The sequence below is a fragment of the Sander vitreus genome, chromosome 13 (assembly GCF_031162955.1).
Source record: "Sander vitreus isolate 19-12246 chromosome 13, sanVit1, whole genome shotgun sequence".
NCBI lineage: Eukaryota > Metazoa > Chordata > Actinopteri > Perciformes > Percidae > Sander > Sander vitreus.
Window position 1 is genome coordinate 27039627 of NC_135867.1, and position 27106 is coordinate 27066732.

A 27106-nucleotide genomic window follows, 5' to 3' on the forward strand; every position below is an offset into this window, starting at 1 on the left:
AACAGCATGCATACACATGATTCCATGGGTTACATATGTATGGTCATGGACATACAAGCACACACATGACAGCACACAACCCGACTGCAGATGCATCCATTCCTTTGACACATTAGACTTTAGGCATTATGAATATGCTTTATTTTATTATTCAGACTTGTACTCTTCAGATCATAGGTGTAGATTTCAGGGGGGATGCAGGGGATATGTCTCCTCTCCTGACTTTATTACTAAGCACGATGTTAAAAAAAAAAGAAAGCAGTATGAAGTTTGGATTGTAAGATAGTAAGTACTGAAACATAAAATGCGTTCTGGGGAAATATGCTTATTGACTTTTGTGCAGAGAGTTAGATGAGAAGATCGATACCACTCCCTTTGCTTCACTTCGCTCAATTTGAAGCTATAGCCAGCTATAGTTAGCTTAGCATTAAGACTGGAAGCAGATGGGAAAACAATAATACACTCATCTGACTCAAAAGAAAGAAAGCAAACAAGCTTATTGCCATAGAAATGTTGAACTATTCCTTGGAGATAAAGGCAACAAATCAGAAAAAAACCCATCTCCTACTATAACAGCACCACCATCAATACTTCATCTAACATAAAAAAACTGTTGGAGTGTGAGCTTAGTGAAATGTAAATATTTCTGAGTATGGTGACTATAAAAATGTACTGTTGCTTATGCCATCTGAATAATTAGAAAAAAAGTTATAATAACATAAAAAAAATCTACACACAGGGCAATCAATCCCATTAAATTAGCTTTAATGTCCAAAGTTGCTCTTAAATCCCAACATTACAAAAACACAAAACAAAAATCAGAAATAATAAAAAGCTGTAGGACAGCAACAGGAGCCGGTAGATAAATCCTACTTCCATGTGAATAATAATAATAAGTTAGTGTGCTGACTCCACTCACTGAGCATGGGTGAGAAGAAGACCTCCGAGGTGGGACTGGTTTTCTTCCACTTGTACAGAGGAATGGGCTTCCCAGCGCTGGATGAGCAGCTCAGAGTCACGTTTCCCTTCAGCACCGGCTTCCCTGATAGAGAGCACTTAGGAACCGCAGGAGGGACTGACACCAGACGGGTACAAAATGGTTATTTTCAATCTTTCTTAGTCGAGTTTTCAATGTAAGACACATATAAATCAGGGCTGGCTGATATGGGGAAAAAAATCCAATTTACTGTATTTTTTACCAAATCCATCAATGTCGATATTGCGGCGATATTTTAGGGTTGATCGGTGCTTTCACAAAATATTTACACAATGACTTTTTTGATAATAATAATCATCAGTAATGTGGATATAATGACTAAGTGGGTAAAAGCAAATAACAGAACAGCTAGAACAGTCTGGTAGGTTCAGAAAGTGACATCACTTTACTGTAATGCAGCCTTTAAAACACTTATTTGGATATTATGATATCCAAAATTTAAAGGAAGCCACCAACTTACTGGGACTTTAGCTTATTACCGTGCTACTTCTGCTACTTGGGTGGAGTGATTTACTGCTACACATAAGAAGCCCCGTGGTGAGGAGCAGAGAGTAACAACGGTGCTTTTCAGGTGTTGCGCTAATCACTCCGCCCAAGTAGCAGTGCTTCGCCTTCTGAGAATATAGTTCCCAGTATGTATACGGTTAGAAGATGGCTGTGTCTCATGTGACCTTGTTATTTGTACACGCTGTGACTATAAGAATCACAACATGTAAACAGGAAAATGTTGGCGTTATTTTGTCACTTATTGGGAGCAGTAGGCTAGTTGGAGCCGGTTACCTCCAGGATCTGTGCTAAGCTAGGCTAGCGGTGGGGGCATCAGACAGAGTTACAACACGCACAGAGATGAGAAGGGTATGTATGGACTTATCTAACTCTGGGGGATACGGGGAATAAGCTAAAGTCCCAATAAGTCGCCGTGTTCCTTTAAGATGATATTTAGCCTTATATATTGATGTCGATACAATATCAATATATTGCCCATGTCATGGTTTAGAATGTTGAAGTCCTCCTGTTTGTTTAATCATGCCTGTGTCTGCCTCTGCTGTCATTTCAGAACCTGCCACTTCCATCTGCCTGCCCTCCCATCACTGGATTCACTTCACCTGCTCATCCCCCCCACTCACTCACCGTTCCCCATTCACTCATTAGCTCCCTAGTAAATCAACAAGTCATTTCTGTACCTAGTTTTTGACCCTGTTTGTGTTTTTCGGACTTCGCCTCAGCCTTACATCCTTTTGTACCTTTGCCTGCTGGATATTGCTTCTAGTAAAAGACATTTTACTTCTACTTTTTGCCTCATGAATTGTGCTCTTGGGCCCTTTGGCTCAGATTCCTGACAGCCCAGCCATAATATAGATACATTTCTGTGGTTCTTACCCTTCACGTCCAGACTGAGCTCAGCAGTGAGGCCAGGGTTATCAGGCATGATGACCTGGCAGAAGTAGCGTCCTGAGTCCGACTCCTGCGTGTTGTTGATGTACAGCGACACGTCGCTGGAGGGCATGCTGGCATAAAAACCAACGCGGCCCTTAAACTGGGAGCTGCCCAAGCTCATGGAGCCTTTGGTGTAGGAGATGATCTGGACCAGAGAACAGAGAGCACATGTCAGACGTAGAGAAACAGGAAATAAAAGAGGCTTGTGAGCACACAGTTCGGGAAGTATTTGTCCATATTCCGACAGAGGAACCAGTTTCGTTGACATCCATGTCGATATGATTACGCTGGGCGGTTATCATGGGTCAAAAGAATTTGACGGCTGTTTAATCCTAACATCTCCTGGGCAATTGATTTTGGATTATTTTGGTTGAATGCATTACAGAGTAAACATGGAACACAAATTGTACTCCACTGATAAAATTGTCTTACAGAAAGAATCATGTACTGCACATTTGTGGCCCATTTCCATCAACCTAACCCTTGTGGTGCTGGAACACAAGGTATGAACTGTTCAGGCAGAGGATGAAGCCAAACTACTTCATATTTCTGAATTTGAATTGTTACCGTAATACACACTGCAGCCACATTTTTCAAACAGGGGAGGCTTAACTGTAATGTACTGTAGCTAACACCAGAAATATAGCAAATACCATACAACATATGTCCTCAGAAAAACGGGAACAAACATTGAAGTCAGACAATTAAAAGTCAGTGAGGTTTTCTTACAAATCCCAGCATGGATGGAGGATGTCCCTCGCCTTGCAAAAATCCCTTCATTTCGGGAAACAACAACAAACTTCAAGCTTGCAAGCTACACGCTGAAAATGACAAGTTTTGAAGAAAATGTGGATGGTGCAACAAGACAGGCCTGCTTGGTTCTTTTGGGTAATTATTGTAAAGATTTACAAAGAATATGTTTACAACTGGGAGGTTTTGGGACTGTTTGGTGGGATTGCTGTGGACAAAGTAGACACGGAGATACACTGGTAAGAGATAATGAGGTTTAACCATGTATCAGCTGATTTAAATAGCTCACGTTACTGTATTGTGTCAACAGTTAACTTCATTTAATATTGTATGTGGAGTTTTCTTTTGCCAAAACAAGTTCCTTCCAGAGACTATTTAGCAGAGCCACCTGGAGCTTAGCGCTGGCCAAGACCATTTTGCTTGGTTTAAAGAAATGCAAACAACCCAGAGCGTTTTTTCTCCCATCCCAGAATGTATATGTGTTAGAGGATGGTTACCCGAACCGAGCCCATCGGGATCAGACGGTACCCGACGGGCCGGGCCGGGTTCGGACAGATATTTAGAAATGATGTTCGGATTCGGGTCGGGCCCGGCACATCAGCGCGATTAGGCATTGAACATTTTAAATTTAAAACAGCTTATTATGTAGGTGCGCGCCTGTGTTAACGTGCGCGCCTGTGTTAACGTGCGCTTGTTGCCCCGTGTGCGCTGATGCCTCATCTGTTGACATTTCCGAATGCCTTCCTACAGTTGCTTAATAAAAGCTTTCCACACAAACAAACGTACATGTGTCATTAGTATGAGAAAAAAACGAGATTTTAACTGTGTCGGGCTCGGACATAAATATCTTAATGCCTGTCGGGCTCAGTTACTGCTCTGTCGGACGCGGGCCGGGCTCGGACAGAAAAATGCGGCCCGATCCGCACTCTAATGTGTGGTATAGCTAGACCTTACTCCACAGCACTGTGGAGATAGAGCTGGCAATGCAAGACTAGGAAAAGCCTAATTCATGTATGATTTCCTCCACAGAAAATGTTTTAGTTTGGAAAAAACAGAACTGAACTTCAGCTTAGTTAGTTTGTCACAGTGATGACCTCAAATGAGCTGCTAGACTGCGTCCCACGGGGATGGCTGTGCATACCATACACATACTACTCTCTACAGAGACTGTGGCCTCTAGGTTTGGCTTTGAAGGTAATGAGAGTGTGTGCCATCTTTTTGGCTACAAATGACAGTGAAGCAGAGTGAGACACTGGATGGCTATACAGGCACATGAAAGCAAAAGCCTCACTTTTAATCAACTGTTTCTTTTCCAGCTCTCGGAGTTCTCTTTTCCCCATTTTTCCTTTTTGATTATGATCCTCTTTTGGGCCGTCCATCTGTACAGCCCAATCATCTGACCGAGGCAGATATGTAAGCTGAGCCACGGCCAGGTCTCTAGATAATGTGTCAAAAACAATACAGGGTTGAGTCAGATGGGCTTGTTATGCAAACCCCCTCTGCTTTAGTTCATGTAATATCGCAGCAATGATTTCATAAATAATCAGATTTGGAAAAAAAACATTTATCTTAATTTCCTAACGCAAAAAACCTACAGTACGGTGTATTAAAGCGGTAAAGAAAACCCACAGTGTTTGTATGAAAGCGTTAAGCCTTTTTTCTTTGTCTTGGATTCATTTCTAAGGGTTTACAAAGGAAGAGCTTTGCCAGATTAACAGCATAAGACATATAAGGACAGGCAAACGTCCGTTATAACTGTAATCCCAGATATTATAGCCCCAGAAGGCAAGTAAAAGATGTCCCAGCTGGGCTGTAGAGACTGCAGTATATTGGATATGGAGCTGTTTTCCATATTTGTTTTTAGGGTCTCCCATTCGCTTCCCTACCAACTGGGTGTTGTTAGAAACAAAGTTCCAGAGGATGGTGTTGGTGTTGGGGTCACTGCCTGGCGCTGTGCTGTACGAGGCCTTCAGCAGCACCATCTGGCCCTTGGTCACATCCATACTGGGTTGGGGCATCTGGATCTGGGCCCATATGCCTGGATGGAGGGGAAGGGAAGAGAAAGGAAAACTGTCAGTGTGAGCCATCTGCAAAACGGGCCAGGTTTCCATCCACACTCATTGTAAGATGAATGAATCCGTATTCATAACAGCATTGAAAAGTTTACTTGCAAAGCTGACACAGTAGAAAACATTGAGCTGCGGCTTTCAATGAAACTAAACACTTCACAAGTCTATCCGTTATCATGAAAATCATTCCAAATGCTGTTCCTACCAACCACAGCTGGGAGAATATCCATGCAGGGAAGCCCTTGTGGAGGTGAAGTCTTCAAAACTCTACAATACACATCTTGTGTTTGTCATCAGGCTACTGAGCAGCAGAAACACAAAACAACTGACACAAGCTCCGTTTCTAACAGGCCGCTGCAAGAAGTCAATCTGTCAAACTGCACGCTACATCTCTAAAAAGATTGGATCTCAGGGATTTATATGGGACTTTACGTGACGTTGATATGTGACGTTGATACGAGAGCAAAAAACGAAACAAAATGCTGCAGAAGTGCAGAGATCCCCTGGGAAAAAAACATTGCAGGCACAGTAGAAATGACCTTAACAGTAGTCATTTCTCAGAAGGCATGCTAGCACACAACATAATGAAGGACAACAATTTTATATTAGATAATTCCCTAGACGTCAGGTTTACGTAAAGACGGCTATTAGACGTCTTTCAATACATAATTGCCTGCGGAGTAATATTTTTATCATCTTCTTGATGCTATATTTCTCACTAGTGAATTTGTGGTTCATCACTAGGGAAACAAATAAGAAATAATGTGTTGTACTCGGATTCATGTCTTTATTGTAAAGCACAAGTATCTCTAATAACTTGCATGTTTTGTTGATTACTGCATTCATTATCTCTAGGTCCAACTATGAGCTTAATGAAATAGAAAGAGCAATGGTGTGAATCCACCTAAGGCTGTTAAGTGAGAACAGCAAGAAGACAGTTCATTTATCTGGAGCAGCCTGAAATGAACTACTCAGGGGCTCATTGTCACAGAGTAAAATGTAACGTACATGTGTGGCCAGAGAGGGGCAGCAGAGAGCCAAAGGACATCGGCTACTCACAGAAACTTATATGGAATGCATTTTCTGCATGTTTATATTCACGTTTTCCTGTTGAAAATCATTTTATAGGTAGATACCATCTGTTACATATTTAATCTGTCACCTGTCAAGTATTTAAGCACATATTTGACTGAGACAGTGTTTGCTGTGTTGCTCAGTTAACATCACTGTGCTTAATTTATGGATTCATTCAAAAAACATTTGTTGCTTACAGTAATTAAGGGTGTTGACATTGGAGTGACAGTGGATGCCATTCCCTGCTTTGGTAAAACATAATTTCGCTTTGAATCACGTTGTGAAGAAGAACAAAGTCTACATCTGCCTTTTAATTCTCTGTCCATCCCAACCATAACAGAGATAATCGGACAGAGATAGCATAAAGAAGACACACACACACACACACACACACACACCCTCTCTCCTGCTCTTCTGATTCTCTCATCTCTAACCTTCTGACCTCTCCTCTAGGCAGGGTTTCTCTTTTTCTTCCAGACTTTTCTCCTCAAATATTCCTTTTAATGATTCCCACATTGAGAGAATGTGTACCTGAGTCAATTCTGATCAGTCTCACAGAGCTGCCAACTCTCAGTGTGTATGTGTGTGTTCCTCAGAAAGCATGCAATACAGAAATGTGGCACATTCTTTTTTTTAAATGTATGGGATTTCTGTGTGTGCTGTTGTGTGTGATTGACATGACCTGCGTGTGAATGATAATGCAAACAGATTGGAATCAAGCTAATGGCATCCACTTACATGCACAAACACTCTTCTTCCACTACACAGCACTCTAAAAAGAGTGATTTTAAAGCCACATGAATACTGCATTAACTGTCTTCACTGTACTGCAGCAGGGAATGTAGAAAGACCTTCTATCCTACTCACCCTAATTGGTGCCATTGTTTGGGTGCCACAATTGTCACTAACAAGAATATTTCTCCACGCACATGAAGTGATGCAATCAAATGTAAGTGCAAAGTCCAATCGTAAAGTGTGAAGCAGACTCATCAGCCATAGCTGAACCTCTTCACTATATCTCCACCAGCTAGACACTACAAAGAAGAAACATGGTCGACTAATGTCATGGTACATGACTTCTGGGTATTGAAGTCCTCAGTATTCAAACAGTTGCCTCATGCTTGCTGCCATTTGGGGTCACCAACTTGCTAAGTTCCCTAGCACTGCTTTAAAGTCACAATGCAAGTGAAAGAAGTGTCCTGCTTGCTTACTCTAGCAGATCAGGGTGGTAACACGGAACACGGTGAACCAGCTATCAGCTAAAAAGAGAAAGACAGATTAATGTGGTGTGGTGCAATTGTAAAAACAACTTGTTAAGCTTTTGTTGATTTGAGTTTTTATATACAGCTCCTGTTACAGAACAAAACATTTATTTTAGGCATTTCTTTTCATATTCAAACCTCCAATAAGTGCACTTGAACTTGTGGGCTGTGGAAACGAGGTGTGAATGCAACCTATTACTTAAGTTGATATGGTGAATTGTTGGCAAACTGTTGCTTTATACTTGGGCTGTATATATATCTTGTAGCTCTGTTTTTGGTCTCCACCAACTCCTGAGGGAAATATCTGTCTCGTTAGCTGCTAAATGCTCCACCATGCTCACCAGCTAGTTGCTAACGCTGCCTGTCTGCTGTTAGCTGTGAGCAGGTAGTGTACAAGTGGGTTTTCAGAGCTTTTTCCACTGAAAACAGCTGCCTGCTGCTGCTATGAGAGCGCTGAGAGTGAACCAACACAGTAAAGTTGCAGCATGACAGCTGAACGATGAGCTGAAACTCATTATAAAGCCACATCAAGCTGAGGGGATTCACCATACACATACACATTAGTTTCGTATTGTCATTTGGTACACTGTTATCATAAAACTATTTGATATAGCTGCTTTAATATTATATGTGCATATAGATCATAAAAGTCATGTTTCATTTAAATGCAACTTTAACCAGATGTGTTCTGATTCCAGACAAAAACTAAGATATAAGAAATAAGATATGTTCCAAAAAAAATCTAGCTGTAAGATTCAATTTTAAATGGATGTTATTTCTAATGAACACCTCTGATGCTTTCTCGACACCGCTGAAATTAGAACTGCAACAATGCACCGGGTAAAGAGATCTCAGCAGAGAGTAGGTGTAGGTATCGGCTTCTCTGTCACTGAGGAGACGGCTGGAGCTGATACGTGTCAGTGATGAGACACAGATAATTAGTTTGCTATACTCCTTTTGGAACTTTGTTTCTAATAAAGAGGCATGCCAATGAAGCGAAAACTGAAATACGATATAGACAGAGGCGAGGCAAGAGATGGATGAAAAAAGATGAACAATGGAAAAAGGAAAGGTGCTTTAACGGAAGAGAAAAGAAGGTCAAGAGGTGACGAAGAGATTCATCGTGTCATTCGATCTTTAGACCCTAAGAAGACTTGCTGTAGCAGCGAGAAGCAGACCTCTCGTCTGGAGAGATGTTGACTGATGGATGGATGCTAGGATCAGCAGCTCTCCGATGATTGCAGTACGCCTGTAACAGACTCCACTGAGTGACTGCTGGAAGTCTCGGAGAGAAGGATGAGAAAGGATGGAGGAATGGACGCACCGACATAAAATGACAATCTCTGGGACAAGGACGATTATAAGAAAGACAACACAACACAATCATAGACTTGTATTCTTAAAGTGGCCATATTATGCTAATTTTCAGGTTCATAATTGTAATTTGAGATTGTATCAGAATAGGTTTACATGGTTTAATTTTCAAAAAACATCATATTTTTGTTGTACTGCTCATTGCTGCAGCTCCTCTTTTCACCCTGTGTTCAGGTCTCTATTTTAGCTACAGAGTGAGACCTCTTAACTTCTCAAACATCTTTGTTGGGAGTTGCACATGCTCAGTAGCTAGGTAAACTCACACTTGATAGCTAGCTGTTTCTCCAACTTCGACCTGTACAAGGCAGGATTAGCTGGGAGACTTCTTCTAAATGAGGGCGCATTTCCAACTTTGCGTGGAATACCTGCAGAACAGGGACATGGAAGTAGTTCTATACAATTTATTTAGTAGATTATGGTGAACTAGTGTTGTAGCAGTGTTTTGCCATTGAGAACGAGCTAGCATGCTAACGGTTAGCCCCCTAGGCCCCTCGTCTCAGCTAGTGACGTAGAAAGCCGTGCAGGTTGTGACCAGCTCACCCAGAGACTGAAGACAGGACACATTCAGAAACCGTATCTCACTCAGAACAGTATGGATGGTTTATTTTCAAAGTTTGTATGTGTGTGGAAGCACCAGAGACACAAAATAACTCCCCAAATCCCAGAAAAGGTGATTGTTTTCATAATATGGGCACTTTAAAGCAACAGGGGTTTACGTTTTTGGACTTGTGTAATTAGAATGAATGCAATGCTTATTACATGAAGAGTTTGACATGTTGGTAAAATCACCTATTTCTTTCTTTTCAGAGTTAAATGAGAAGATGGATCCTACTCCCATGACTGTATGCTAAATAGGAAGCTAGAGCCAGCAGCCTATTGGCTAAGCTTAGCATGAAGACTGGAAGCAGGGGAAAACAGTTAGCCTGGCTCTGTCCATCGCTAGTGAAATCCACCTTTCAACACATCTAAAGCTCACTGACATACTATGTCTTCTTAGTATAATCCATACAAAAAACCAACATGTAAAATGACAAGTTGTGGTTTTATGGGGGTTATGTGCCAAACTATATCTTGACCTGCTCCCTGTCTTTGTGCTAAGCTAACTGTCTCCTGACTGTTGCTTCATATTTGACTAACAGATAGAGTGGGATCAATATTCTCATTCTCAAAAGGGCAAATAAGCTTTAAATAAATATTTCCTAAAAAAACATCTTTCAAGTGTCTTTGTAGGATCAGGACTTAAAGGGATAGTTGGGATTTATTTGAAGTGTGCTTTACCTTGCTGTCAGACAGCCCTATCTGATGGGGAACTGAAGCCTCTGCTCTCTTCAAAGCCACCAGACTCCTTTGACAATAGTCATTTTACCTCGCAGAACACGGGAGTTGCTGGTCTACCGCTGCCTCCATTGGTTAGTTTGATTGGGTTATTCAGTCCCTCCAGGATTTCGCGGCCTTTTTTTGAGATTGTTGCGGCCAAAAATGCCTGATTTCGCGTGAGCATTTGTAAAAAATTGCGTAAAAAATTGCGATAAAAGTCTTTTGTATGTTTGTTGCAATGAAGTAGCGGGAGACATTGAAAGTTGCACTTACAATAACGAGAGTAGCTGTCTTCAATTTAGGTCATTGTGTCATCTCATCTCCTTTTTCTCCTGCATCCACCGTGTGTGTGTTGTTTGTGTGTGTGTGTCTGTGTGTGTGTTCGTGTGTGTGCAAGCGTCAGTCGCGGGGGGAACGGAGCAGTAGCCCCAACCGCTGCAGAGAGCCGACAGCCAGGATGGAAACGGCAGCAACTTCAGCGACTTTTAAATCGTAAAAGTCTACATTGATGTTAAAATGTATCGGACGGTCTGAAATGTTTTGCTCGGTCTTTCGCTGTACGTTTTGTTGGTAAATGAGTCACACACACGTCTCGTCTTCATATCAAAAACAAGGAAATGATCAACCCGTTCTCACTCCCGATTGGTCATTGGCTCTCAGAGTGCACGTGGGACTGCTGTGATTGGTTGAAGTCGCGGGAAACTTCAGGTTATTGGTCAAATGTGCGGAAAAGTTGCGGTGATTGGTCAAAATTGCGAGTCGCACCAAATTTGCGGTGATTGATTGAATTTGCGTGAATTGGCGCGATCGTGAAATCCTGGAGGGACTGGTTATTGTGTGACTATGATCTTTAAAAGGGTTAGAAAAAGTCACACAATAACACAAACTAACTACCTGATGGAGGCAACGGTAGACCAGCAACTCCAGAGTTCTGCGGCATTACGTTTCTTTGTCAAAGGAGTCTGGTGGCTTTGAAGAGAGCATACAGCGATGATACATGTAACTGCTTCAATTCCCCGTCGGAAAGGGCTTGCTGTGTGCCCCCGTCCACAGCAGCACATTTCTTAGCTTCCGTATCTGTACTCCTACCTGTTTCTCCAAACTGTGGGCGTGCAGACCACCATCTACTGTAGCTAGCACACTGAGTATGGAGAAGTACCTCATACAACCCCACTTCAAAATATCCAAACTATCCCTTTAAGAGGTACAGTTGTTGCTGATGAGTCCAGCTTTGCATGGATTTGGTGCTTACTCACTATTGTGGAAAAGACAATGTGGCATTTTGTTCTAAATCTGCAATTTGTCACCTGTAGTGTACAAACAAGACTTCCCAGCAGGGATCTCCCAGACACTAACATTTCATTTTTGGAAAATGGGCCAAATCTTCATCTCCTTATTAGTGTAGATGGGCCTCTCTTCATGATTTAGCCTGATTAGACGGGTGTGTTTTTCTCCAGACAAATCTGGCCAAGTGCAGCTTTAAAAAGATTTCCTGACAGAAATCCTCCCTGATCCCGATGTGAGTGCACCCCACCAGAAGAAAAATACGAACGAATGTATGGAGAGATAGAAAGTGGAGGGATAAAATAGAGAGATGAACAAGGCCGCACAAATCACACTCCTAACATTCACTCTTCACTCTTAATTTGGTCAGTGAGGCTTAATCTTTCCCAGTGTGGCAGCTCTGAAATGCACTCTGCAGGCTTCATGACGATTGGCTTTAAATATTCCATGGTGACTGATGGCAGGGCAGATGGGAGCGAGTTGGCTCACTGTAGAGATTTAAGGGAGTAATGAGGTCTGGATGGTCTCACTGAAAGATAATGGAGGAATTTCACTAAGTCGGATTTAACAAGGTGTTTCATGGTTAGGTGGCTTTTATTCATCCTTCTGCCTTCAGACGTGTGCACTTGAGTGTGCACTTGTACCAGGACTTACAGTACAGAAGTGGAAACAGTAGGTTATAAAGCAGTGCTTTCCTAACTTTATAAAAAAATAACAGTAGCCAACCCCTGATATAATATGCATATATGTACACAGGTGCTTATTGGTTTGAACAAACCAAAGCCCTAAAACGTGTTATGTTACTGTAACCGGCAACCGTGAGTTGTCATGTCATTAGCTAAATGTGTATATGTATGCGTGTATGCATGTATGAATCTATGAATGTATGTACAGTATGTGTACATATTTTCTTTTTCTCCTCTTGCTTATGTGCATGTTTTTGCATATGTATATATATGTATGTATGAATAAATATATATAAGCACACTATGATAGTAACATCTGTGCTGGTACTTTGTTTTTCACGTGTGCACCGTTTTCTGTTTTAGTAATTGAAACTAAATGTAAAGGGTTTAAAAACATGTTTAAAACATCAACCGGGCTAACGATATTTATTGGCACAATAAAGTATGAAAAAAAATCTAAATCCAAAAATAAGTAGGCAAGATAAAAGTTAAAACAATAGTAGCAGTTTTACTGCTGTATGGCCTTTATAGCTATGTACTACAGTAAGTTTCCAGTATTCAAATTGTATGAAAGCTGTTGGGGAGAATGTATCCAAAACAATTCAGTTTGACAGGCCAGGAAATAACGCACACACACACACACGCACGCACACGCACGCACGCACGCACGCACGCACACACACACACACACACACACACACACACACACACACACACACACACACACACACACTTGCATTGCTATTGACAGAGACAGTAAAATCAAGCTGTTTCTTTGGAAAACACGGCCACACATTATTCACGCATCAGTGTTCAATTCAGTGTTCTGAAAGAAAGCACAGCTCAATCGTGTGTACAGTTATAATGTAGTTATGGACTCAGTGCAAATGTATGGATAGGTCTCCAGGCAACATATCAGTGTTGAAAAAAAAAAGTTATCTAATTCATGGGTTGAGAGTATGAGCCTCAGAGCCAAGTGTATATTGTACACATGAGTTGGTTGACGCTCCTTTGAGCTCTATGGAGGCACAACAGAGCCAGTTCTTTCCTTTGATGAACATAGTTTGCTGTGTGTGTGTGTGTGTGTGTTTCTGTATGTGCAAATTTTGTAATTACAGGAAACACTTGAGATTGAGCCTGTTTACTTCCACAGGCCTCACTGCAGATAAAGCAGTAGCCGAGCAGACTTTAATGACGGTGACCTCGACCAGTGTCTTTCATGCTAAAAAGATGGGTGGAGTGGGTCAGTCGCTTCCTCTCAGAGCGATATTAGCCACAACAACTGCTAAAGCGAATGGGGGGGGTAGATGGAGAATGTCATAGGTAAGACGTGTTCTTTCTACATAATTTCAAATACATCTGTTCATAAAAAATAGAACAGCCTGATTTAAGGGAGAGAGGACAGGATGAGAACAAGAGCGATAAAAGGCCGAGAGACGAGGACGAGATGTTATAATCTGGATGATCAGCAGGGAGAATTAGTTCAGTGTTGCAAAGATGTCCCCATGGAGGATAAGTGAGTCCTGTCCCTGGAGGCTGGGTGGAGACGGGATGCCTTGCTCTCTCATGGAGATAAACTACTGAACCAGGTCACGGGACGGGCATATCATTTCACCAGATCTGATCTGGGTTGGTGGTTCTGTCATCAAAGTGGGAGGAAATATCAAATAAACACATGCTGCAATGTTAATAGATGGTTGTCTGCATAAACCTGTTTTGTGTTTACCCGTACGCCAAGAAGCTGACAACACTGAGGTGTTCTAGAAGTCTCAGGAATACATTTTGAGAATCATTTCTCACTGACAGATTAGTGTACTCGTTTGCCTCGACAGTAAACTGCGGCTCTACTTCGTTCCTTGGAAGGGTCACAGGAGGTGTCAGATGTGCATGTACTGTACATGTGTCTTGGCAAAAATGGCAAGTGACGTCTGTTACTACGTTTTGTATATGTAAACTAAATGTAATATGAGGACACTGACTAATAGTTATGTGGGTGCTATGTGTGGGCTGTAACACAAAGCTACTACCTGGATATTGTTGTTTGTTTTGCAAAAATATCTTTTCCGGTGTTAAATTGTTTTCTACTACCATTTCTACCATCAAAAGTTCTTAGTATAACTGCTCACAAAATATAGTTAATCATTATTATAACATATTTGAACCATACACCTAAATTAATCAAACGAAGCATGGTTTTGATTTGAACCTTACTTAAAAAAAATGATAAAAGTGAGTCTAAACGAAGTAAATAAATAACTAGCTGTGTAACTGTTACTGTAATGGTCGAGGTGAAAATTAGGAGCAGAACAGGAGGTTTAAACAGTGGGAACATTAATGTGAATGTTTAGTTGGTTTATGATTAAAATATTTTTTGTATTGCACGTTTCAGATGTCCCAAAGTCCCTAGCGTCGCTTTGCCAGACCTTCCTCCACAGCGCTGAGGAGGAGGGTCTGGCTAGTTTACATGGCAGGACGGAGTCTCTGCAAAATAGCCTCGGGAAGGAACTTGTTTTGGTGGAACACGTGTACGTTCAAAAGTTGCTTTAGTCGTGCAACAGAAAACTCCGATTGGACAGATAGTCTAGCTAGCTGTCTGGATTTACCCTGCAGAGATCTGAGGAGCAGTTAACCATAGTCCTCAGAAATCAGCCGGAGGTTGGAATTACAACACAAAGGAAGCGGCAGGAAACGGACATCGGTGAAAAGACATGCAGGAGCTGGAGCAATCCCAGAAGTGGAACGTCGTGGCTATAGACTACAAATTTCCTGACTTCAGCTCTTCGGTTCCCCTCTACTGGCCAGTCACACAAGGAAATGGGCTTGATCCTGGAACCACACAACTAATGTGGTGAAAACTGTTTAAGAAAGCATTGGGAATCTGACTAAAATTGCAAAACGGGTAGGTGCTTTTATTTACAAAAACCGTGGTTGAACAAAAGCAGGACGTCCACGGCAAAAAAACTTGAAGGAGCAACAACAACAAAAACACGTCTTTCGAATTTTTTTTTTTTATATTAAGCACTGAATTATTTATTCACACCTAACATCACACATTCACAGCTAGAACACATGAAGACAATGCTTTTACCTTCATGCACATACAGTGTGTGAATATTTAATAGCACACATTCAGAACAGAGTAACTGACTTAGCTCTGGGGAGTCCTTATGTTTTTTCACCCAGCCGTTTTCCTTGGATTAGGGTGGCACCTAAATCACGGTTGCAGCTGTCACCGGGGTCCTGCTCCGCACCCTGCTACGCTCTGCAGTGTCCTGCTACGTCCTGCTACGCTCTGCAGTGCCCTGCTACGTCCTGCTACGCTCTGCAGTGCCCTGCTACGTCCTGCTACGTCCTGCTACGTCCTGCTACGCCCTGCTACGTCCTGCTACGCCCTGCTACATCCTGCTATGCCCTGCTACGTCCTGCTACGTCCTGCTACGTCCTGCTACGTCCTGCTACGCCCTGCTACGTCCTGCTACGTCCTGCTATGCCCTGCAGTGCCCTGCTACGCCATGAACTACTACAACTACTATTTCTAGTCATAGTTCCATTATCTTTATTGTGACTATTATTGCCACTGTTCATCACACCCCCAACCGGCACCGTCAGACACCGCCTACCAAGAGCCTGGGTCTGCTGACGTTTCTCCCTAAAAGGAAGTTTTTCCTCGCCGCTGTCGAACTAAATGCTTGCTCTTGGGGGAATTACAGGAATTGTTGGATCTTAGTAAATGATAGAGTGTGGTCTAGACCTACTTTATCTGTAAAGTGTCTTGAGATAACTCTTGTTATGATTTAATACTATAAATAAAATTGAATTGAATTAACCCCCAAGCACTGCCTATAGAGTAGGTGTTGAATTTAATCATTGCATCGATGCATCGCGATGCGGTGACAGACCATAATCAATTATTGCCTACTAGTTTGCTGCTTTAAAAAAAACAAAAAATGCCTTTTGTGTGTTGTCTGCTGTGTTCAGACTACATTCAGGAAAGTGTCATTTTTAAGAGCAGTTACAATAAAAAAGGTGAGTTAGTATATATATATATATATATATATATATATATATATATATATGACTGCTTAAGTTTGTAGATGAAAACCATGTGTAGCAATATATAATATCAAGGAGGTGACGCATCGTGATGCATCGTGATATCGAATGGATTCAATTCAAACAACTGTATTTATCCCTAAAAGGCAAATTAAGTTTTGCAGTCAACCAGTCACATAAAAAACAAACAGACAAGAAGAAACACCATCGCTTTCATTCAATCAACCAACATGTCAGTAGCAGAAGGTCATCGAATGGGAAACCCAGGCACGAGCAGCAAAGCACACACAGGTTGCAGAAATTCAGCTAAATTAAATAAACATACAGCGATAATCCAACTTAAGTAAAGTAATAAATACATAAATCAAAGCATTATGCTTCCCCAGGATTCCAAGCTCTGCATGTTACAGGTTGCTACCATCAGCAGCATTTAAGAGCCTAATGATAGAAGGAATGAAGGAGTTAAAATATCTGTTGGCTCTACATGGGGGGGGGGGGGGGCTTTTGGGTAGGATTTGAATCGTTGACAGGATAATCGTGATCAAATTGAATCGTGAGAAGATTCACACCCCTACTGTAGATACAATAAAAAAACAAACAGAAAACAAACACAGTGCAAACATACCCAGGTGGCAATACTGTATGTTGGATAACCAACCAAAATTAAGCCTAAATAAAGATCTGCTTTAAAATCATTCAGAGCTCCGAAATCCCACTTTAGGCAGAAGTGTTTGTAGTTACCTCTGTCTGATACTGACACACTTTAAAAGGAAATGAAGGCTAAATATTGAAAAGGAAAAAACTTTGAAAATGAAAACTATTTATGGACCATGCTTGGATTAAACCGCTACGGGGCCCTGGGGCAGAACTGAGATGAGTTCCCAGTTGGTGACCCTCCTCTCCTCCCAAACAATAGCTATGCTCCACTCACGTTTCACATACACAGAAATAATGCAAAAGTAATCCCATTACAGTGAGAATCCAAAGAGTGCTCACTTTTTTTTCTGAATCCTTCTACTGTTGAAAGAAGAAAGTTGGTCCTCACGAACATAGACGCACAACACTCCAACACACACACACACACACACACACACACACACACACACACACACACACACACAGCTTCTGGTTCACACAGAGGGCTCAGGGCAAGGGACTGAGCAGAGCTCATCATCTGATAACTGTGCGATAGCCGTTCTCTCCAGTATAATTAACGGAGAGACACAGTGGTGGGACTCTCAGAGAGAAGAGTGTGTCGTCTCTGTCCTCGAGCTGCAAAACTACCAGCCACTCATCAGTTGGATACACTGAGAGAGAGAGACGAGAGGAAGAGGGAAGCATCTGCCTAATTGGGGGAACAGCGATAGTGTGAGGCCAGGAGGGTCAACAGAGTGTGTGTGTGTGTGTGTGTGTGTGTGTGTGTGTGTGTGTGTGTGTGTGTGTGTGTGTGTGTTTGTGTGCGTGTGTGTTTGTAGCTGTGGAAGTCTGCGTGTGTGTTCATGCACAAGTTTATTTGTATGGCTTTTCCATCTTCCTACAATACACACACACATATACACATCTCCAACGCTGGACTTGCTCCCTCGACAGCTGATACAAAGCTTTCCTGTCTGAATTCATCCTGCACACTGAACATGTACAGAGTGATATGTAGAACTGCAAAGATTCATTGATGAGTTGTCAACTATTAAATCAATCGCCCAACTATTTTGATAATCGATTAAGCGGTTTGAGTCCCCTGATTCCAGCTCCTTAAATGTGAATATATTGTAGTTTCTTCACTCAAGTTTCTGTTTCTTGAGATGAAACAAGACATTTGAGGACGTCATGTTGGGCTTTGGGAGACACTGAGCGACATTTTTTTTTTTTTTACCATTTTCTGACATTTTATAGACCAAACAACTAATGGATTAATCGAGAAAAAAATCGACGGATGAATCAACGATGAAAATAATCATTGCAGCCCTAGAATATTTACAGTTACCGTCACTGTGTGGAAGGTCCTGCTGTCCATGCATATAGTGTGACAGTGTGTGCAGCATTTATCTGGGTCACAATGTTCACATACACATATTAATATGGCGATGCAATGTGTGGCCTTTATTACAGCTTACAGTACCTGTGGCATACACTAATATTGAGAATTTCTTTGTGTTTAAAGTCACCAGGAGTGAGAGAGTGGGGAAACATGGCTGCGGTGCAGATGCTCAGCCTGTTTGTCAGGGAGGCAAAACTGGCCATGGATGAAGTTTTCATCACCACTGGCCATTGGTCAATCAGATGTCTGTTTCCCATCTGATATGATTTTTTTTATTTTTCGTAAACAATAATTCTGCCGGGCAAATGAAAAATGGATCAGAGGCTCACTGCAGCACTTCACGGCTTCACAGCTCTCATTGGTTTGTGCTGCAGCAGGTCTGCCCCCAACTTTGGCCCAGACTGAAATATCTTGACATCGATGGGACTTCTGGGGCGTTTGGTGGATCAATCCTAATGACTCTGATCCCTGACTTGTCCTCTAGTGCCACTGCCACCTGCACAGGAGGTCAGGATTTTCACTTATCCAGTGCAATATCTCAACATCTACTAACTAGATGGATTGGCACACAACATTGATGGTTCCAGGATGATGAATCCTAATGTCTTTGACGACGCCCTGACTCTGACCCTGGCCTGGATGCCAGCCAAATTTAGCCCCGCCCACAACATTTGAGGTTAGGAAGTTCGGTCTGGACTTGTTGTGGAGCAACTATGCACGAACCAGAGGTGTTTGGACCAATCAAATTGTCAGGGCGGGCTTTATACGATGATGGACAGATGATCAACAGCAATGTAAAGCCTGTCTTTGACTTGCAGCTTCTGTGACATCTGTCTCCGTTGCTCTGATTGTTTGTAGGTCTATCTGTTGCTCTGATTGGTTGGAGGTCTATCCAATTGAGTGCAGAGGCATTTTCTTTCCTGGTTCAGTTGAAACACGCCCCATAATCACAGCCCAATGGAGCAGTATCAGACTCATACTCTGACTAGAATCTGAGTATGATGACGTCAGGCTACTAGGGCTGCACAACTAATCCTAATTTTATCAATCGCAATATGGACTAGTGCAATATCCAAATCGCAGGGGGGTGGCGCGCAATATTGGTTAAAGGCAAAAAATGTGTCAAACCATTCTGAATGAAGTATTGTGGTGCCGCAGAGACGTCCCGGCCTACAAATCCTATCCTACAGACTAAAGAAAACACCAGTTTGGTTCCTCGCACAAATCATTTCAACTTTTTTAAATGTTAGTATTTTTCAATAAAAATGAGAATAATGAAACAAAAATGTTCATTCCCTCCTCTATCGTGAACCATATCGCAATCACAATATCAGTCAAAATAATCGCAGTTAGATATTTTTCTTATATCGTGCATGCAGCCCTATTCTGCTCATGGGGTTTTCAAAGTCTGACACTGAGTCAGTTTCCTTTGTTCCATGTGTCACAGACGCTGCTGCTGCTGCTAACACTGTTGGTAAGCAGGCTTAATCAGCAGACCATAATAGAAAAGACCAGGCTATAATAACAAACTTTCTGCAACACCAGCATGCACCGTCCCTTTTACCTCCCACAGGATCTCTACCTGAGATCTCAGCCCCCGGGGAGACGCGCCTCACGGTTTGATAGTTAGTTGTATAGTAGTGAAGTTAGTTAGTTTTGAAGATGGTGAGCATGGTATTATACCTGACACCAGCATGTTAGCATTGCCACTGTTCCCTGAAATTAGCATTCAGCTCAAATAATTCCGAAGAACTGTGGTTGAGCTACACTGTCAATGTGTTGAACACGACTCACCTATATATATTATATATAAATTATTTATAGTTTATGAGGCAAAATCAGTTTCTCATGAAGAAGAAATGAAGTTGAACTTGAAGACCACATTCATTATGGGAGCATGCCTATGTTCCCACAGCCCTATGTTCCCACAGCCCTATGTTCCCTCACCCCTATGTTCCCACAGCCCTATGTTCCCACAGCCCTATGTTCCCTCACCCCTATGTTCCCACAGCCCAATGTTCCCACACCCCTATGTTCCCACAGCCCTATGTTCCCTCAGCCCTATGTTCTCTCAGCCCTATGTTCCCACAGCCCTATGTTCCCTGAGCCCTATGTTCCCTCAGCCCTATGTTCCCTGAGCCCTATGTTCCCACAGCCCTATGTTCCCTCACCCCTATGTTCCCACAGCCCTATGTTCCCACAGCCCTATGTTCCCTCAGCCCTATGTTCCCACAGCCCCTATGTTCCCTCAGCCCTATGTTCCCTCAGCCCTATGTTCCCACAGCCCTATGTTCCCTCAGCCCCTATGTTCCCACAGCCCTATGTTCCCTCAGCCCTATGTTCCCTCAGCCCTATGTTCCCACAGCCCTATGTTCCCACAGCCCTATGTTCCCTCAGCTCTATGTTCCCACAGCCCTATGTTCCCTCACCCCTATGTTCCCACAGCCCTATGTTCCCTCAGCCCTATGTTCCCTCAGCTCTATGTTCCCTCAGCCCTATGTTCCCTCACCCCTATGTTCCCACAGCCCTATGTTCCCACAGCCCTATGTTCCCTCACCCCTATGTTCCCACAGCCCTATGTTCCCTCAGCCCTATGTTCCCTCAGCTCTATGTTCCCTCAGCCCTATGTTCCCACATTTCTAAGCTTGTTTTCAAAATTAGGCCCTATGTTCCCACATTTCCTTTTTCATAAATTTGTCCACCCAACCTATTATCCAGTAACAATGGACTACAGATGGAATGTAACCCTAACCCTAACGCTAACATAGGGCCTAATTTTAAGATAAATCTTAGAAATGTGTGAACATTGGGCTTTGAGAACATAGGGCTGACCCCTTCATTATTAGTATTGGCCATTCTTATAAACAATGTTTAAAATCTTTTTAAGGCTATCATACTCCACTGAGTAATGGGCTTAGTGTGTACAGTATAATAATCCTACAGGCAACACTTTTTAATTAGTGACCTACCAAACATGGCATCCAGCAAAAACTTACAGCTAACAATAAACGTAATAATTATTTGTCGCCAACGCAGGACTAAAGGTGTTAGAATGAGGGTATGAGCTGAAAAAATACCAGCCTCCTCACTCCTCCATTGTCCTGTTTCTAAAAGCAAAACCAAACGTAACCATAAACACAAAGCTAATATACAAATGTTATCTGAGCTGTGACTGTGAGTGTGACAAATCAATAATTAATTTGCTCATGGAGATATACTCATAAATCACACAAACCATAATCATATTACAGTGTTAACATGAACCATGTCTTACTTGTAATTTAGTCATAATTACATTACAATGATGTCTGCTGTAACAAAAAAACAACATGCTCATCACTGCCAAGAAACAGACACATTCCTGCATATTCCTGCAGTTTCTCTGTTCCCATGTTCTTATGCAGCAGTGTTCATGTGCCAGTGTGATGTACAGGTTACTGATAGCAGCTGAGCCTTTAGCAAGAACAGAGAGCGCCTTGCTTAATTGGAGCTGCCTTCCATCTGATCCAGACACCATAGGAACTGCTGGAGAGACACAATGACTGAAGATCTGTCAATCGACAGAGCTTGAGGCTCTAATTGAGCACATGCTGCTGATAAAAAGCCAACTCCGTCCATCCAACATGATCGGTCTTATCAGCTGACGGAAACAATGGCACCTCAAATCAAATCCGGCTTTAGACACACAAAAAAATAAGAAGTCATGCCCGCAGCCATGGCTCGAACTTAACAGCAAAAGTCTAAAACTGTTCTGCTTTCGTTGATTAGAAGTGGGACGGGACAATCTTTATACAAAAAAAATTAGAAGCAAAAGTTCACAGTTCACAAAAATTAAAGACAGCCTCACACCACACACACACACACACACACACACACACAAACACAAACGCACGCACACACAAACGCACACATACACACACACACACACACACATTTTAACCATTTATTTATGTCCACATGAAGAAAATGATACAGGGACACAAATATTACGGAGGCAGTACAATACATACGCAAACTCATGGACCAGTGGCATGCAGCAGGTCTTCACAATATCCCTTAATAAGCACAATACTCAGTTCTTAAGGGTATAAGTAGCAGCGTCTCCGCCATATGTGGCGGCTGCCAATAATAGCAGATACGGCACAGTACTTTGCAAGCTGTTTAGCCCTCTTTTTGGCCATCCCAAGTTGTTGCAGCCCTCTGACTACCAACCTGTGTGCGTGTCCTAGGCTACCAAATATGAAAACGAGTAGTCTGCACTTCTAAAAACGGTCTAAAAGTCTAAAACTGTTCTGTTTCGTTGATTAGAAGTGGGATGGGACAATCTTTATGCAAAAAAAAAAAAAAGAAAAGCAAAAGTTCACATCGTCTACAAAAAAATTTAAGACAGCCTCACACCACTCTCTTTGTGGGGACCCGTCATTGACATAATGCATTCCCTAGCCCCTTACCCTAACCTTAACCATCACAACTAAATGCCTAACCTTAAGCCTTACCCTCACCATAACCATAACCTAATTCTAACCCTAATCCTAAAACCAAGTCTTAACCCTCAAACAGCCCTTTAAGCTGTCCGGACCCCACAAGTATACTGTATTCCCGGTTTTTGGACCCCACAAATATAGTTAAACAAGAACACACACACACACACACACACACACACACACACACACACACACACACACACACACACACACACACACTTCCTCTGCATTGTGTGGATGATGGCAGGGAGGAAAAAGCTGGGCCCGCTGATAGTGCTGTGATAGAGCTTTCTTCCAGGATTAGCCTGTTTGTCTTGGTAGGTAGTGTTAAAGTGAAGTCTAGTAGTCGGGGTCAGACAGGAAGTAGCCCCCACAGAGACACCAGCAGCCTTTAACACACTCCCCACTGGCTGACTACTCCCACATTTGAATACTGGCTCACTGACTTCACTTACTGGTAGTAATATTATTAGCAAACATTACAACGGATCAAAAGCTAATGCCATAAGAAATTGCAGATTACTGTAAACTTATTGTCACAAAAATAAACAATTATTTATTATACTTGCTAATTTCTAAGAAATGCAATAGAGAGGCAAAGCTTACTGTGGACCACCATGGGACCTTATTTAGGAAAAAAAAAGATGTACTGTACTGAATGCGGAGAGACAAATAATTATGTAATCCTGTTTGAATTGAGCCATGAGTTATGGTGTACAGTGGCGCCGGCAGCCGTGACCCTGTGCGCACTGTGCGTATTTTTTTTTCTGTGAGACATGAACACGTCTAATGATGATGAAGGATGTGTGAATGTTCACAGGAGCAGCAGCTGACAGCAGCTCTGTCCTGCTCTTTGCTCTGTTCACAGTATTCATTCTCTCATTATTTATACCTTATTTTACCCATCCACTATTAACCACAATGTTCATTTTAATGACTCGATCTGTAGATAAACTGGTTGCTATGGATGCTGAGTATCCCTTAACCCAAGGACGGAGCTATGGCATGTTGTTGAATCATGTGTGTTAACATGGACATGAATATTCCGTTTTTGATCATATTGGGGATATGATGTTTACATGGCACACAGAGAAATCAGGCTATATCACATCTGAGACCTACTGCTATCTTACGAAAGTTGTTGTTTAAAACTCTACGGAGACAACAGTGCCTCCGAGAAATGACCAAAGAGCTTGCCTGTTCTCAACGGGATGACCATGGACATGGCTTGTGGTAGCAAATTTTCAAGTACACATCATTTTGATACATTAACCACATTTTCAAATTTCAAATCTTAACAGTTCATTTCTAACCAAAAAAAAAAAATCATTTTGTTTTGGTGATACAAGAAATAAATTGACAGTTGCAAGTCAAGCTTAAGTTCCCCTCGCAATCGGCTCTGGTTGATGTGAAATGCATGCTGGGATATATGTCTACCACAACCTCAAACAAGTCTAACGACTCTATTGATATGCTATGAAGATGTTCCACAAATCCATTCAGAATCCATGCAGTAATAACAAAGCAAGATTCAACATATCATCCGCTACCAAAGCCTGGTCTGGACCAATCAGTGATAAATAATGCCACTTTGGTTTGAGCTGTAACTGTGGTGCCTCCCTGGGTTAATGCGTGTCATTTTGAAAAAAAACGCAGAAGCGTGAGGCAACATTTCCTGCATTTATTCAAAATCCAAACAGCGGAACAGAGAACTGTCAACAGCACACAGAAAGCACAAGGAGACAGTAAAGGCATATGATTTGTCCAGGGAGTCACGGACAGCTGTGGACATCAATCTGGACGATACGGACAGATGACAGGTGACATGATCAGCTCAGGTCACTGTTGGATCATTGGGAATTCAGCCCAGGATTATTGCACCATACGCCCCTCCTACTACTACTACTACAACTACTACTACAGTGGTGTATGTGAGTGTGAGACACGCACACACACACACACACACACACACACACACACACACACGCACACACGCACACACACACTGTAACTCTTTTATTGCTATGTCGTTTACTCAGGGTAAACTATTTCTGCTAAAGACACACACACACACACACACACACACACACACACACACATGTTGACATATAAACCCACCAGGCTTCAATCTGGGAGTCAGGGTATCATTTCTCCACTTTAATCAAATGATGGCAAACATTATAGTTATGACGTGACTCTGTCAAGAAGATGGACGGAGATGCGCTGTCTCCAGTGTGTGTGTGTGTGTGTGTGTGTGTGTGTGTGTGTGTGTGTGTGTGTGTGTGAGTGGATGCCATTAAAGAGATGTGCTTTCATGGTTGGAGGTTGACAGGCCCTTAAGTGAAACCAGGAGAGATGGGATTGTGTTGCACATGAGTGAAGTAAGGACAGCTATGTGATCACTGTGTATAAAAGCTACGTGAATGGATGACTGAACAACCGTGTGTACTTTGAAATGTTGCGTATTTCTAACACAGGCGTAGATTTCGGGTGGGATGCAGGGGATATGCCCCCCAGTATTTCGAAAAGGTAGATTTGTCCCCCGCAAAAATTATGAAAACAAAGAGCAAAAAAATAACCATTCAATACAACAATGAAGTAAACAATGTAGGAGAATAAAAATAATAATTTCCTTTATGTAAATAAAGACATTTGTGCAGAAAAGGCACAAATTGTTGCATAAAAATTCACCACAATGCCGTAAATTAGGAGTTTGCTGCTCAAAATGTTATTTGGGAGGACCCCCAGACTCCCCAGTTCCAATGTGTCCACCCCAAAGTTTAAACAAAACCTACGCCCTTAATTTCTAACATGTTGTGTATGTGTTTAGTTGTTATCCTGGCATCACACTCGACCCATAATGCATGTGTGCTGCTGCCAGCTGAGCACAGAGCTCTGAGAGCGAGGAACACAAAGCTAGGCTGAAGTTAAACTGATTAGATGTGGCGATCATTACATTAACTCTCATTTTCAACTCAACCGATTCTCTGACAAAACGCTTTCATCACAAAATAGTATTAGAGAGGCGCGGGAAGTCAAGCGAGCCTCCGGGGGGGGGGAGGCGGAACAAGGACTTGGTTTTTTGGGGAGATGAAAGCAGTTTGTCTGGCACTGAAGGAGCGGACAAGGTCCATAATGACGCCATTTGGTCCTCCCATGGTGCAATGCACACGCTGCATTTGGTCCGCCTCCTCTCGCTCAGAACCAGCGAGAGCAGATGTTGATGTTTGGATGCTAAGCTCTAGTGTATATAACTAATCCTCCTGTCTAATTAGGGAGTCAGGAATCAGGTGTGTCAGTGTACAGTAGAGACACACTTTTCTCATCGTAGTCGGGTTCTAACACGTTTGATTGCTTATTTAGTTTCTGACAGCTTCCTCTTATTAAGATTTAGAGCTGCGGCCTTCTTCTAAGTGCTTTATTAGGTGTTACACATCTTTCAAGATCGAAGTCTTTGGTGTTGAAAATGGGTTTCTCCATAATTAAGAGCCTGGTCTTGCACACCCTTGAAGAAGGCAAGGAAGGAGAGAGTAGGACAATGCTTGGAATCAAAGATAAGAGCTGTGCAGGGAGGGAGGGAGTAGCATTCATCTTGTTTGGACACAAAGACTGATAACGTATATAGGATTGGTAGGGAGGGGTTGTCTGCTGTGTAGCAATGCTAATTGAAGATGCCGGACAACAGAACATGCTAATTTATGAGGGAAGAATGTGATTTGGAATGTGATCGCATGTTGCTGTGATTCAAGAGACACACGGCTGTGTGTGTTTTCTGGATTACATCATCACTGGTGGACTGCACATGGAGACAATGATGATGAGCACTAAAAAAACGGACGGGTTGTAAAATGACCATGACACAGAGCGTCAGACAGGCCGGATTACATTTTTCTCAGAAGGTGTAGTGGCTTTCCCACACACCGTGTCACAACACTTTAGTGACGCTGTTTAGTTAATATGTTGCCACATTCACATTAAACACACACATGCACGCACGCACACACACACACACACACACACACACACACACACACACACAATTACACACACACACACACAAAATTGCATGCATACATGTGCGCACGCACACACGCACACAAACTTCCATGCACACGCACACACACTCACTCACACCCACACACACATTAACTGTAATCCTTACACAAGGATCAAGCATAGTAAAGAGGATTACCAGTGAATTCTGGAGGGCAAATACAGTATGCTGTTGAAATCTTGCAACAATTAGGTTTGAAATATTGGTCATTAATTAATGGAGACCTA

The 27106-nt window shown here is 42.3% G+C and overlaps 1 protein-coding gene across 1 annotated transcript in view; it reads right to left on the reverse strand.

Moving 5' to 3' along the window:
• esama (endothelial cell adhesion molecule a) overlaps positions 1-27106 on the reverse strand; it is a 77944-nt gene that overhangs the window by 4662 nt on the left and 46176 nt on the right. The window contains exons 2-4 of the mRNA XM_078265500.1: positions 5071-5222; positions 2378-2579; positions 920-1075 (exon numbers count right to left, since the gene is read on the reverse strand). Of these exons, the coding sequence (XP_078121626.1) occupies positions 920-1075; positions 2378-2579; positions 5071-5222 (510 nt within the window). The remainder of the gene's footprint in view (positions 1-919; positions 1076-2377; positions 2580-5070; positions 5223-27106) is intronic.